The sequence below is a fragment of the Eubalaena glacialis genome, chromosome 3 (genome assembly GCF_028564815.1).
Source record: "Eubalaena glacialis isolate mEubGla1 chromosome 3, mEubGla1.1.hap2.+ XY, whole genome shotgun sequence".
NCBI classification, from domain to species: Eukaryota; Metazoa; Chordata; class Mammalia; order Artiodactyla; family Balaenidae; genus Eubalaena; species Eubalaena glacialis.
The window spans coordinates 194378646-194392545 of NC_083718.1; the positions used below are offsets into that span (position 1 = coordinate 194378646).

At 47.9% G+C, this 13900-nt stretch overlaps 1 protein-coding gene across 3 annotated transcripts in view; it reads left to right on the top strand.

Moving 5' to 3' along the window:
* The window catches only part of GNB1 (G protein subunit beta 1), a 96685-nt gene that overhangs the window by 78024 nt on the left and 4761 nt on the right, over positions 1-13900 (top strand). For all 3 annotated transcript variants that reach the window (XM_061185125.1, XM_061185123.1, XM_061185124.1), the window contains exons 5-7: positions 2823-2886; positions 3983-4145; positions 12474-12540. In XM_061185125.1, the coding sequence (XP_061041108.1) occupies positions 2823-2886; positions 3983-4145; positions 12474-12540 (294 nt within the window). The remainder of the gene's footprint in view (positions 1-2822; positions 2887-3982; positions 4146-12473; positions 12541-13900) is intronic.

The following is a 13900-nucleotide window of genomic DNA, read 5'->3' on the forward strand; positions in this document are numbered from 1 at the left end:
TTCTGCCTCGAGAGCCCTGTGGTTGAAGGAACGAATGCAAAGGCAGGAATAAGCAGCACCACATTTCGAGTCGTGGTCACCCCTGAGAGAAGGGGTGATGTGGGAGACCCAGGAGACGCTGCTGGGTGTTGTGTGGGTCTTGTTCTCTTTCTTGGACAGCGTCGTGGGTACGTGGGCATTTGTTTTAAAGCTGCTCTTCAAACGACAGTTATTTTTATAATGCCCTTATATGAGAGCTGTATGTTACAATCATAAACAAGGAAAACAAAAAAATGATACCAAAGAGGACCTTTGCTATCCAGAGCCCTTCAGAGATTTTTTTTTTTTTTTTTGTAGATAGCCGTGTTTTCTGGAGAGGTAAAATAGGTAAAATTTTGCCTCTTTAAAGTCCAAAGAAAGTTTATTTTTATTTTGGATGTACATTTTGTTTAAGGCATCTTCATAAACAAAGGTAATTGTACAACCTTTTTTCATGATTCAAGACTATAATTTGGGAATGCCAGTTATTTGATCATGTTTGTATAATTCGTGGATACTCTCAAACTGTTGCACTGATTAGCAGTTTTCTTTTAAAACTATAGAAGATGTCCACAGTGAGCTTTGTGTATATGCACGTGTCAGTACATATTATGTATGCATTCATAATATGTTTATCAATACGTTGTAATTTTTTTATACTTAAAGTCTACTTTTTATAACATTTGAGAGTCTCTTTCAGTCACATGAATTAATGCTAAACTTCCCCCCCCCCTTTTTAAATTAATTTATTTATTTATTTTTGGCTGGGTCTTCGTCGCTACGCGCGGGCTTTCTCTAGTTGCAGTGAGCGGGGGCTACTCTTCGTTGTGGTGCGCGGGCTTCTCATTGCGGTGGCTTCTCTTGTTGCAGAGCACGGGCTCTAGAGCGCAGGCTCAGTAGTTGTGGTGCACGGGCTTAGTTGCTCCGTGGCATGTGGGATCTTCCCGGACCAGGGCTTGAACCCATGTCCCCTGCATTGGCAGGCGGATTCTTAACCACTGTGCCACCAGGGAAGCCCTATCTCCCCCTTCTGAAGTCTGCTGAAGTGTTATAATTGAGAGTGAAACGCTGCTAACCCAGCGAGGCTTGAGAGTCCTCCCTCCTCAGAGTAAATGAAGGGCCTGAGGCCTTTGGATCTGGACCTCTATCTACTTAACCCCCGTTTTCAGTGTCCTGGAGCCCTGGGCATCCTCCTGGCTCTTGACTCTGTGTTCTGGGTGGGTGGCACCTCGGGGGAACTGAGAGCTCTAGGAGGCAGAAGGAACCAGGTCCCAAGCGGTCGTCCTACTGGGGATTAAGAGGTGTGTCTTTTCTCACCTTCTGGAGGATCAGGGGCTGCTTAATGTCTCTATAACCCTGGGGCGCGTCAGCACATAGTAAGCTTTCCGACCAGGCAGCCTTTCTAGAGGTGACCCTCCCGGAGGACGAGCTTCTTTACGTCAGCTCTGATGTTCATCCAAAGCCTGTGCTTAGAGGAGCCTGGTGGAAATAGAGCCGCAGAGCGACCCTGGTTCCGATTACGTGGGGTCTTTCAAGTGCCTAGTATGTTTATAACTGTACCTCGATGCAAGGATTTACTTTAAGAAATTGCATCCAAAGAATAATAGGATTGGAGCCTGCACGTAGTTCAGTTCCGGGATAAGTTTTTCATGCAGTACTGAATACGTATTTATTCCCTGCCAGACTCATTGCTGGCTCCCTGAGAAGGGTATGCATCAGAGCGCAGAGTTGGATGAAAAGGACCAGTTGTCAGAGGGATTCGAGTGATTTTACCTCCAGGTTTTGACCACTTCAGGAAGCCAAGTATATTGCAGCTGAAAGGGTTGAGACCTGTGTTTTGATAAAATCTCTAAAACTGAAAATCCTTCTCCTTATTTACCATGCTGACACGTATCTCTGCATGGGATTATGGGGAGAGCCTTCTTGCCGTTCCTCGGAAACAGCACAGTCTGTAGAACAGAGTTCCTTAGGATATCTTATGAGTAGCGGTGGTTCCCTGAATTTACTCTCACTTGAAATTCCTTTGCCCATTAGTCATGTTTTCCTTTTGCAGTTTCCTGTCTTCTTTCTGCAAATACAGACAGAGCACCTTTTCAAGACACAGATCCCAAACAGCACAGTTGACCAGAGCAAGAAAATTGTTATGAAAAATATTCATGATAGTTAACTAGTCTCTTCTGTGGGACCAGGCACAGCTGTGCTTTAGATTGTCATCTCTTTGCAAAGCAGGTGGAAAGGGAGTGCCTCCTTAATGTTTGTAAGAGCCTTGCAGTCCCATTTTGGCTCAGTCTGGGAAATTTTCACGGGGTATTTTTGGTGAGAAATGTCTCAAATTTTGAATATCTAAAAACTTACTGGTCCTTTATATTTAGGCTTTCTACGTGTCAGAATGGAACAGAAAATTATATACTAAATATTTTCTACCACCTTTGACTCATGAAAGAAAGATCTGTAGGTCTCAAATCTGACTTATGGTGAACAGAAAACAAACAGAAGCAGTTCTAGGCAACCAGCTTGTCTCATCTGACCAGCCGAGGGACTGTGGCCAGGTCTCCACCTGAAGACAAGCACGATTGAACCTGAGCTGTTATCGCTGGGAATATTTTCTTTCATGCTTTCGAAGTTGGTCTAACAATTAGAACCTTTTTTTGGGCGGGGGGTGCTTATAAATAAGTGCACTTTGTCAGCAAATACAATGTTCAAGTGCGTTGGTCATCACTAAAGCTTAGTTTTCATTTGTTGTCTTTGGGTGACTTCCCGTGTTGGTGTGGTACTGATGGTTTGCTTTTTTCTTTTTCCTCCAGGCTTCTAGTTAGTGCCTCACAGGATGGTAAGCTTATCATCTGGGATAGCTACACCACAAACAAGGTAGGTACTGCAAACCCTTCCCTGAAAAGCGGCCCGGGAAAGGCGGGTGTTTAAACTCTGGGTTCACTTACGTAAAATGTATAACAGGAGAGGGTGGGGGAGCACAGTGTGTTTGTTTTTGTGTAAAGTCATATGGGTCAGGTGGAAGCCCAGTCACATGGCTGGCACGTGTCACTGGTGCTGCTGGGCCAGCACGGTGTTGCTGTGATGTGTCGTCTCTTTACAGAGCAGGTTGGGGTAGCCTCCTTCAAGTTTCTAGGGAACTGGAGTCCAATTTTAGCTCAGTCTGGGAAATGTCATGCTTTATTTAAAAATACAGAAATACAGCTTTCCGTTTAGTTAACTAGTTTTTACAAGAAATAATTTGAAAGAGTTTATACTTTGAAATATAAATTAAATTATTTTAAAAATTCAATCCAGGGTTGTATCATATTGAATGGAAAAAGTACTATCGTTGGTCTAAACGTGTGTAACAGACAAAATTCAGTTTTATTTTACTGGAGGATACCACATGTGTATAACAGAATCCAGTACTTATAACAAATCTATCTCAAACACAGGGAGGTGTGTGGTAGGATTAATTACAGTAATTTCTAGTTTGATTACTTCACTAAAAATGCTTTATTTTCTAAGTGAATTTTATAGCCATTTTGACAAGCCAGTGAAATGTTTTCCTTTTAATATGTAATTGTGATTGAGAGGCTATGCTGCATTACTTAAGTGCCTACCTAACTGTAAGTTATGACTTTATTAAAACTCTACATTTGGGAATTCCCTGGCAGTCCAGTGGTTAGGACTCCGTGCTTTCACTGCTGAGGGCCTGGGTTCGCTCCCTGGTTGGAAAACTAAGATCCCACAAGCCACGCGGTGTGGCCTAAATAAATAAATAAAACTGCATTAAATTGGTGTGCAGCACTGGATTTCTAATTAAATTATTACTTTATCTGACTGCCCACACATAAAATATTTTCAAAATAATTTTGGCCACTGTTTTGCTGTGCAGTGAAAGTTGAAGACTGGAAGCAGGATTATAAGTGTCAGTAGTTAATGTTTTTGACCTTGAGCGTGCTTGCATCATGTGTGTTCTGTCATTTAGGTTCATGCCATCCCTCTGCGTTCCTCGTGGGTCATGACATGTGCATATGCCCCTTCTGGCAACTATGTGGCCTGCGGTGGCCTGGATAACATTTGCTCCATTTACAATCTGAAAACTCGTGAAGGGAATGTACGTGTGAGTCGTGAACTGGCTGGACATACAGGTACATGTTCTCATCACAACCTCAAAGTTGTATACGCCGTGTGCCTCGCATGAGCTACATGCTATGGACACTCACCCCTTCTCAATAATTATTTAATGAGATTGGCTACAGCAATGGCCAGAAATACTCTAAAAATGAAATCAAACACAGGCCTTGATATTCCTTTACCAGTAAGAAGCCTTTGGATATAAGTCACTGTAGTGGCCCATTTTCAAGGATTTTGGGAACATAGGTCACTCCGTAACAGCTGGCAGCCACCTGTCTTTTATAGTAACAGGACGCAGTTCGATCTGTTATCTCCTTCTGAACCTCCTTCCATCTTGAACACCTTTCCAGAAGGGTTTCCTAATCTAAACATGCATGAGCGTACACGTGTCTCCCTATGCCACACACACGTATTTATCCACATATTGATACACCCTTACTGATCTCTTAACATCCTTCATAATGACTAGCATTCTTGTTGCACAGGAAGCAGAACAGAGTCCTTCAGGCTGAGTGCTTCTGAACGTAGCCAGCTCTAGGCGCTGGGTGGTATGTTATTTTGGCTTCTGTTTGCTTTGGGGTTGCTTCCTTCTTAACGTTCTATCTTCTTAAAGTAGTAACTTAGATCTTCCTACTTCTTCAAATATAAATTACCCTCTAAGCGTGGCTTTAGCTGTATTATCATTCAGTGGGAAATATTTTTAATACCCTTTTGATAACTTGTTATTGGTTTCTAATCAAATGCCATTATGTTCGGAGAAGATGTTCTGTACCAGTTCAGTTTTTCACATTTATGGAGACTTGCTTCCAGTGGAGCGGGTGGTCTGAGGATGACGCGCCGCACGCGCTCGGGAGTCTAGGCTGTGGGGCAGGCTCTCAGCGTGTTCGTCGAAGCAGGACTGGGACACCGCTCGCGTATTCTCTGTCTTTAGTTTATTTCTGTCAGTTGCTGAGGCAGGGGTGGATTCATGTATTTCTCCCTTCATTCTGGGAATTTTTGCTTCATGTATCTTGAGCTCTGTTAGTAGAAGGTATGTTCATGACTGTCGTGTGTTCCTGATGAAGTGACCCTCTTTCTCAGAACCTTCTTTGTTGGAAAGTCGGCTTTATCTGATGTTAATGTAGCTGGACATTAATGAAGGCTGGAGCCTTCTTAGTCCGACTGTTTGCATGGTGTATTTTTTCCCATCCACTTAACTGTATTTATAAACAGAGTCCCTTAGAGACAGCACACAGTTGGTTCTTTCTTTTTATCCACTCTGTTTCTGCCTTTCAAATAGTATGGGGTTCATTTCTGTTTCATGCGGTGTGGGTGCAGTGGGATTTGGCTCTCTCACTTTATGGTGTGCTCTCCTTTCCTGCCTTCTTTTGGGTTACTTGATTTTTTAGAATTCTATTTTAGTTTTATCTGTTGGCTTTTCTGGTTACCTCCAAAAAAGGGTTATGTAGGGATTACAATGTACATTCATAATTTTTCATGGTGCACTCAGAGTTATATTGTATCCATTTATATGAAATACAAGAATCTTGTGGCCATAAATGCCCGTTTTCTGCCCTTCCTCATTCTTCATGAAGTTTTCGTAGGTGTTGCATCTCCATGTGTTATAAGCCCCACAATATATTGTTATATTTTTTTCCTTTAAATGTTCTTAGCCACTTGAAGAAGTTTGAATCGTCTTTTACATTTACTAAAATCTTTACCATTGGTAGCACTAGTCATTCCTCCTGAAGACGTGAGCTTTCTTCGGGTTCCCTTCAGCCTGATGAACTTGCTTTACCGTTTTTTTACTGTTAGTGCAGGTCTCCTAGCAGTGAATTCTCTCTGTTTTCATTTATCTGAAAATGTCGATTATCCTTCATTCTTGAAGAAATTTTTGCTGGATATATTTAATTCTGGGTTGGTATTATTTTCTTTTAGCACTTTAAAGATTTTTCTGTTTTTTAACAGTTTGTGATGTGCCTTGGAGTGACTTTCTTTGTTTATTGTGCTTTAGCACCTTGAATTTGTAAAGTTTTGTCTTTCACTAAATTTGGGAAATATTAGAAATCCATTTTCTGTTCTTTGTTCTCTGTCTTTTTGTATTCCAGTGGGTGCATGTTCACATCGTCTCTTAGGTTCCTACGGTTCTGTTCTTGTTTATTCTGTCTCCCGCTTCTCCAGAGCTGTCCTCCAGTACACGTGACTTCTGTCACCTCCAGTGTGTTGTTAAGACTACCCCGCAAGCCATATATGCCAGATGTTCTATTTTTCAGGTCTAGAATTCGTTTGCTTTTTCAAAAAAATAGTTCTTATTTTTCTGCTGACGTTTCCTGTCTATTTATTATGAGCATATTTAGGATCCTTGGGCATAGTTCCAAGAGCTGGCTTTAAAATTCTTACCTGCCAGTTCTAGCAACTAATCCCGTGCGGTTTGGTCCTGGTGGCTCTTTTCTCTTGAATATGGGTGACATTTTCCTGCTTCTTGGTACATCTAGTGATTTTGACTTGTGTTCTGGGCTTTGTGCAGACTCTGTTCCCCTGAAGCCCTGCCATTTGGTTCCGTTGGGAGCAGCCACACAGCCGTGTGGGAGCAGCTGTCTTGCCTGTGTGGTTCGGACAGATGTTGGGGCAGTAGGTGTGCGATTTTTAGGGCCTTCTGTGGCTTTCTCCTTTCTAGGTTTCCTTCTTTCACTTTCCAGTTGTGGTTGACCAGAACCCTATTTACTGGCTGTTCAAGAAGGTTGGGCCATAGATCTGCATCTGAGGTGTGGCTGCAAGAGGGGGCCTGCCCTCAGGCACAGGGCACACAAACTTGTTGAAAAGCAAGCTCATCCAGCGCCTCTCTTTCCTTCCAAGTGCAGAGGCTCCCCTTCGGTTTGTCTGCTTCTGCTTCCAGTGCTTTCAGGTTTTTGTTTTTATATTTGTCCAGAGCTTGTGGTGGTTTCTGTGGGAAGGTTGCTCCTGGGGGTGGGAACCCCCCTTCTCGGAACCCAGCCTAGGCTGCCTACCCCATCCTTGTAAACTGGGGGTTCTGTCCAGTGAGCACCCTTCCTAAACCACTTTGCTTATAGCGTTGATGAACTCACAGCGCATTAAAAAACACATTCTTACTGTTTATCGATCTCTCATTATCAGATTCAGTGTATGGACTTCCATTTTTAATTAAATCTTTTTAATTTTTTAACACTTTATTTGCTGAAACAAAAAAATAAACTAGTATTAGAGAGAATGTTTTAGAAATTTTGTTTCCTTAATGTATCATGAAATTTTACTTCTTTGGGAGTTGAGTGGTAGTGTTTTTTTAAACGTTTGGCCTCTTAAGAGTATTTGTGACTTTCTTCAGACATGATACATAATTCAGCTTCACATCAATAAAGGTTAAAATTTGATAAATTCAAATAGCCTCACTTTAGTCGGGGGGTAAAGGTGTGAACGGTTAGTGGGTTCAGCAGATTTGAGGACGGGCGGTCTACATCTTGTCTCGGTCCTTCTAAGCCTCCGTCGGATGACGTGAGTGCTCATCACTCAGGCGTCTCTCGCTGGCCCGAGCCTTAAGTTGAGAGCTCTGTGTTAAGCTGTGGTTGGGACATTTTGTCGTAGAGTCTTAGAGACTCAGTTGCGCAGAAAACCCGTCTTGGTGCTCTTCTCAGCAGTCTCCCTGAGCCCTCAGATGGTGTCTGATGGAGTGAGGGCGGGAGTCGAGCCTCTGCGCTCAGTTTCAGGAGAGAGGCTCTTGGTGGTCAGTTTTGTGTTGCTGTTGTTTCCAGAAAATACAAGGGCCCATGTGGAACAAACAGAAGCTTCCTTCTCTAGAGTTGGCCACCCAGGCTTTGGAAACGCCAGCAATACTAGAGAGAGCAAACATCAGATGGCGTTCTGTCTCCTGGTGTTTTGCCTTTTAAGTTTCTATCTTAAGGAGTAAAGGATGCCCTCTAGACATGGTTAATGGAATGAGTTCACAACGATGGAGACGGAACATTTATCATCGTTGCTGTTACTATGAGTATATCACGTATAGAATAAAACTTGCCGAGTGCTCTCTTGGTGAAAATAATAATACAAAGGCGTTAGATTGTATATTTGAGAAATTAGTAATTCCCTGAAAGCTCATTCTCCTTTCCTAAACCTCCCATCGCAGTGCAGACACATTTACCCTTTCTGAGATCACCATGGTCAGGAATTTAGCCAGAGGTTTCCTGGGGGTGACATGACTGCCTTGTACTCCTGCCAGAAGCCCTTGCGGTGGCTAAAATTTCGTTTTCCAGGGAAGATTTGTCCATGCTGCCCGGGGCTTGAATGCACGTGAAAGCACAGTGGACGGGCCCCCTGGCCTGTTCGTTGCTTCTTTCCTGACAGGCGCCCGCAGGCCCCGCTCTGGGGGGAAAGGCGTGTCCCGCGGTCCTGCTCCGGGCCGCACTGTGCTGCTGTCCGGCACCCTGTTCTTTGGCAGTTAGTTAACGCGACGGCAGTTTTAGGCTTTTTGTGGCCGCAGTCTGGGAAACTCAGATCCACTGCTCCCTTCCTGACCTCACAGACTGCGCCGCCGGCTCAGCCCCCCAGCGGTAAGAGCCCCCTCTCCCAGGCTGGCCACCGGTCCTGGCTGTGCCTGCATTCAGCCTGAGAGGATGCGTGAACCTCCGGGTGGACGGATGCACCCGGCCTGCTGCTGGGTGCTTGTCTTTTGGCATCAGCAGTTTCTGGGTTTGTCTCTTTGGGGTGGCGTTTCCTCACTCGCAGGCCTTCATGTTACTTCGTTGTAGCTCTTTCCTTTTCACGGAGCTGCTCAGAGAACGCACCCTCTGCTCCCGGTCTCCGCTCTCCTGTGCATCTCCGAGTGGGTCGGCGGCTTTCCCTCCCCGCCCAGCCAGCTGCCCCCACCTCCCCCAGGTGCCGGCTGGGCTAAGACTGCCAGCGTGATTCACCGTAGAAAGTTGGGAAAGTAACATTTCTTCTTCTGTGTTTTTAACTTCTAATCCCATCCAGAACTGCAGTGTTGTCCTGCAGAGTTGGAGAGGGTTCCGCTGTAAGGCGCGCGGACTTGTCCCTGTCGTCGGTCACTGCAGCAGTTCCCAGCTTGGCATTAGTGCGCATGTTGTGGCTGTAAATACTGTTCTTGCAGAGAAGTGACTTCTCAGGCCATAACTGTGTTCTCGGGGTGAGTTCCCTTGGCTGAGCCGTTTGGTCCAGGGCAGCAGTCGCAGCGGCTCACGTGTCTGTGCACATTGGTCTTCGGCTTTGCCGTCTGGGTCAGCTACCCTCTGGATGAGGAGGTGAGCTTGTCTGCCTCTCTGGACCAGGTTCCCATTCAGCGACACACTGTCATGAGACCGTCCCCCTTCCCTCCCACGGGTCCTTGACCTGAGCGCCTGCCCTGCCTCACTTCAAGCCTCCTCCCCTCTGGACTGCTGCCAGCTCGTCCCCGCGCCAGGCTGTCCCCAGCGCGCCTGTGTCCTGCTGCCACTTGTCTCCGTGAGGCCTGGCACCTCCACACTTCGTGCCCACTTTTGTCAGGGTCTGTTTTCCCTGCCCCTCTGGAGGCCTTCGTAAGGCAGCAGCGCCACTGGGCCAGCCACCCTTCTGCTGAGGACACACACACACACAGTCACACAGCCCCTTCAGGGAATTTGCTCGCTCTTATATAAGCAAAGACAGTAACTGCCACCGTTCATTGAGAACTTAAATGTGCAGACAGCTCTGTTCCTCCCGATGATTCTCCGGATTGATCCCAGCTCCTCTGGGAAGGCTGGGGCTCGTGAGCCAGCTCACGGGAACATGCACTGCAGGTTAGCAGCTGCGCCGAGAATCGGGCCTACTCTGAAGCCACTGCCGGCCTCCCAACGAGAACGGCCCCGCAGGCTCCCCCGGAGCCCGGGTGCCCCTTGATGGTCCCCGTGCACACGGGGCGTCACTGGCCTCCTGGGACGCTGGGCTTGTGGGATCGGCTGCCGAGCCCGCCGGCTGGACGGTCTGGTGTTCATGGTTGGTGAGTTCCCGTCTCAGGGCTGTTGAGCCTTGATGCTCAGTACTTGTTTGTTAACAATTTAACAAACAAACTTGTTTGTTAACTAATTTAAAAGCTGGTTCCGGGACTTCCCTGGTGGTCCAGTGGTTAAGATTCCGTGCTCCCAGTGCAGGGGGCCTGGGTTTGACCCCTGGTCAGGGAACTAGATCCTGCATGCCGCAACTAAGACTCGGCACAGCCAAATAAATAAATATAAAAAGAAAAGCTGGTTCCCACCTTTTCTTTCTGGGAGGAAAAAAGATTTTTGTAAAAAATATAATATCCACCTGGTTATTGTCTTTTTCCCTCGATGTACAAAATACAGAGACCAAAAAAGTGAGTCGTGAGCCAGCAGCTCTGACTTTGTCTAATGAAAAGTAGTATTTGGATAGGGTTGACCCTTGAACAACACAGGTTTGAACTGTACTGGTGCACTTATACCTGAGGTTTTTCTCCAAATACAGCACACAGGAGCCCAGGTGGGCTCCGTCCCCAAGGAGACCGAGGAACCGCTGTCACGAGGGCCGACTCTAAGTTCTGTGCAGATTTTCAGCCTCGAGGAGGCTGGCACCCATGGCCCACATGTTGTTCGGGGTCAACTGTGTATATTTTGAAAGCTCAAACTACAGGAAGTTAGAAAACGAACACCAAAGCCACCCCAGTGCTCTCCACACGCAGTCTCTTAGGTCCCTGAGACGCCCTCGCCCCAGGACCAGGCCGGGCTCCGTGTGTGCTGCCCCGCCCCTCCTCTTCTTCTGCTTGTGTCTTGGAGTCTTAACAGCATTTGTGATCCCCAGGTACCACGTGTGGTTTTGTAGATTTGGTCGTTCCCCGCAGCCTGCCTGGCTCCTGAGGGTCAGCCAGCTGCCGTGTGCGGACCAGCTGAGGCCCTGAAGAGGCCAGCGCAGGCTACTAGTGCTCGAGAGCCAAGGCTGTAGCCGGCGGCCTCTGGTCCTGGGGGCGGGAAGCTCGTGGACTCCCTGGGGCTGGACCGCCGCCTGCACGAGGTGGGACAGAGGTCATCTTTGAGGTCGTGTTTCTTTGTGCTGTTGACCTAGGAGTGCCCCTGTCTGGCCCTGTGTGAGACCAGGTGGTGCTGGGGTCTCCACGACGCTCCTCCCTGTCTGCTGTGATCCCAAGTCAGACAGGCTAGTGCTGTGATGGCGGGTGTGAGGGTCCCAGGGCTGGTTCCCAGAAGGCTGGCTTGAGCCGAGGGTGAGAGTGTGCCAGGAAGTAAGTGCTGTTCTCGGAGCGGAACTTGGGCTGAGACTCAGCGGGAAGAGAGCCCCTCAGGGCGGCTGAGGGCGCCCGTGTGGTCCCTGGTGTCCTGTGGACGTGATGTGGCCTCCAGGGAGCACTTGACCACAGGTCCTTGTCTAGGCACGTAGTTGATATTTTGAAATTGTTCTCTCTCTATTTTTTCTATGGGAGACAGTACGGTAATATGTTAGATAAGTGCTTTATTTTCCCAATATTCTTATACTTTCCACATCAGCAGCCTTCAGTGGGCCTCCCCTTTGTATTTTGTCTTTGATCTTACTGATTCACACAGCGTCACACGTGGCTCTGGTGTGGCCTGGGAAGACCTGGCAGGCATGCTTCTCCCTGGCAAGAGCCCGGCCTGCTGGGGGCAGGGGCTGCTCTGCCACCATCCCCTGGGTCTTCCGGGGGCAGGTGTGCTTACCTTGCACGTGCGGTTCTCAGGGTCACTTACACTAAGACAAAAGCAGAGGTCATGGTAAACAGGGCTAGTTCAGTAGAAGTCACATGGAGGTCCCGCAAAATGGATTTTCTTTGTGTTTGCCCTTTCTTATTCCAAAAGCTGATCCAGGCTGGGCATCTGGCCTCAGCCCCGGCTCTGCCTCGCCTCCCGTGTGCTCAGAGGGGTGGCTGGGGGCGCTCAGGAGACGCAGCTGTTTCCACGCTGATGTTTGACGCCAGCGCTTGTCCCGTAGAAAACAAATCCACCCCCACGCCCATCCTCATCTCTGGCTCTGGCTGGTCCCTGCAGACCCTCCATCCCTGCTCCTCCCAACGTGTCCAAAAGGGCAGGGGCGGACGGGTGCGCTGGCCTCCCGAGCCTCCTGGGGCGCCGTGCTCACCCGGAGTCCAGTCCTCTGGGCCTGGGGCTGCACCGGCCTGTCCGGGCTCTGGCTCTTGCCCAGCAGTGCGTGTTGTCTGTGCTGCTTTCTTCCTCTTTGCAGCATACACGGCAGGGGCCAGGGGGTGGTGGACGAGGTATTTGTTTCCCCTTGCTGTGGACCTTCCCGCCATAGTTGCTCTGCCAACGTGTTTTTCCATTTATGAGATCATAGAGTCGGGGGCTCGAAGGCTGGGGCCATCGTGTGCGTCTGTTTTCCAGGTTACCTGTCCTGCTGCCGTTTTCTGGATGACAATCAGATTGTTACCAGCTCTGGAGACACCACCTGGTGAGTACTTGAGCGCCAGACCTGTCTTAATGCTGCTCGCCTTGGCCCGTAGCTCAAGACGCAGGGGAGTTCTCAATTAGGCCATTTTAACTGGAAATGGCCAGGAGGCTTCAGACACAGGTGGCAGTGAGTGATGGGTGGGTTCATGGTGCTCTGTGCAGATTTTAAAGCTCAGAGTTCGATTTTGAACAGCTAAGAACTGATTTTGAAACTACAGTTTTGCATGAAATGCCCGCTTTTCTTTTCTCCCCCTGCATATTTTACCTTTCCAGGCTACCTTTTAGTAGCGCTTTGGGGGAGTGGGTGTGCTTTACTCCCTCTCTTAGGCGAGCGCTGCCTCACTGTGGACTCTGAGCACGGCTTTAAAAAGCTTGTCACTTGTCACAATTTCACGTGAATTATATCAAACTAATTAATTTTTAGAGTTTCACCTTATTTTTGGATAGACTATGTAAACCTCTGTAATGTTTTCACTCGAAGCACCAAAGCGTATCCTTTTAAATCTTTAGATAGTTGAGTCATTTTAGGCTTAAACTCTCCTTGTGAGTTATTCTGGTCCTTTGAGGCACGTGGTGGTCAGGAGCCAGCGGGCCACACAGGGGGCAGGGGGTGCCCCGGCTGGGTCCTGTTTCATAAGGTGTCCTTTTTATGTATGTCCATAGGTTCACCAAAGATTTATAGTCTATCTGGACTGTCAGTTGGGGAAGAATTTCTGTATTAGAAGATATTTTTGAAAGCTTTTTCATTCATGAGCGATGTTTTTCAGACCCTGGGAATGTCTTGCTTCCTTCTGTCATCCCTCAGACCCTAGCAAGGGGCCCTGCACGCTTGGATTTGGGTGGTTGGGCTGAGCCAGGTTTTCTGCGAGGCTTACGGGAAATGAGCAGCTTCCGGTGGCGTTGCTTCTGTGGGTGAAGCACAGAAACAGCACATGCTGTCCTCGCGGCGCTGCTGTGTCTCACCTTTGACTGCCCTCCGTGTAGCCACCCGCGCTGACGGCTGCGGGCCCGAGCTTAGCTCTGCCGCTGCTGAGTGACCCCAGTTAAGGGCCGTCATCTCCTCATCCCAGCCCGTGGGACCCTGGAGGGCATGGAGCTGGCAGCAGCAGAGAGCGCGTTTTCTGTCCAGCCTGGGATGGCAGCCGGGAGCTTCCTGCTGCCCCTCGTTGAGCCCACGCGGGGGCCGCATGCATCCCTCCTTGAAAGGGGGACTCGGGCTCCCTCTTTTGTTGGTGTTTGAGTTGACGTGGAAATCACAGTTACCATAAAGCCCGTGGGCGTGTGCTCATCTGTATTGTGTTTGTTTATTGTGTTTATTCGTTTGCTTTGTAACAAACCCTTCTAAACAAAGTCGCATTACA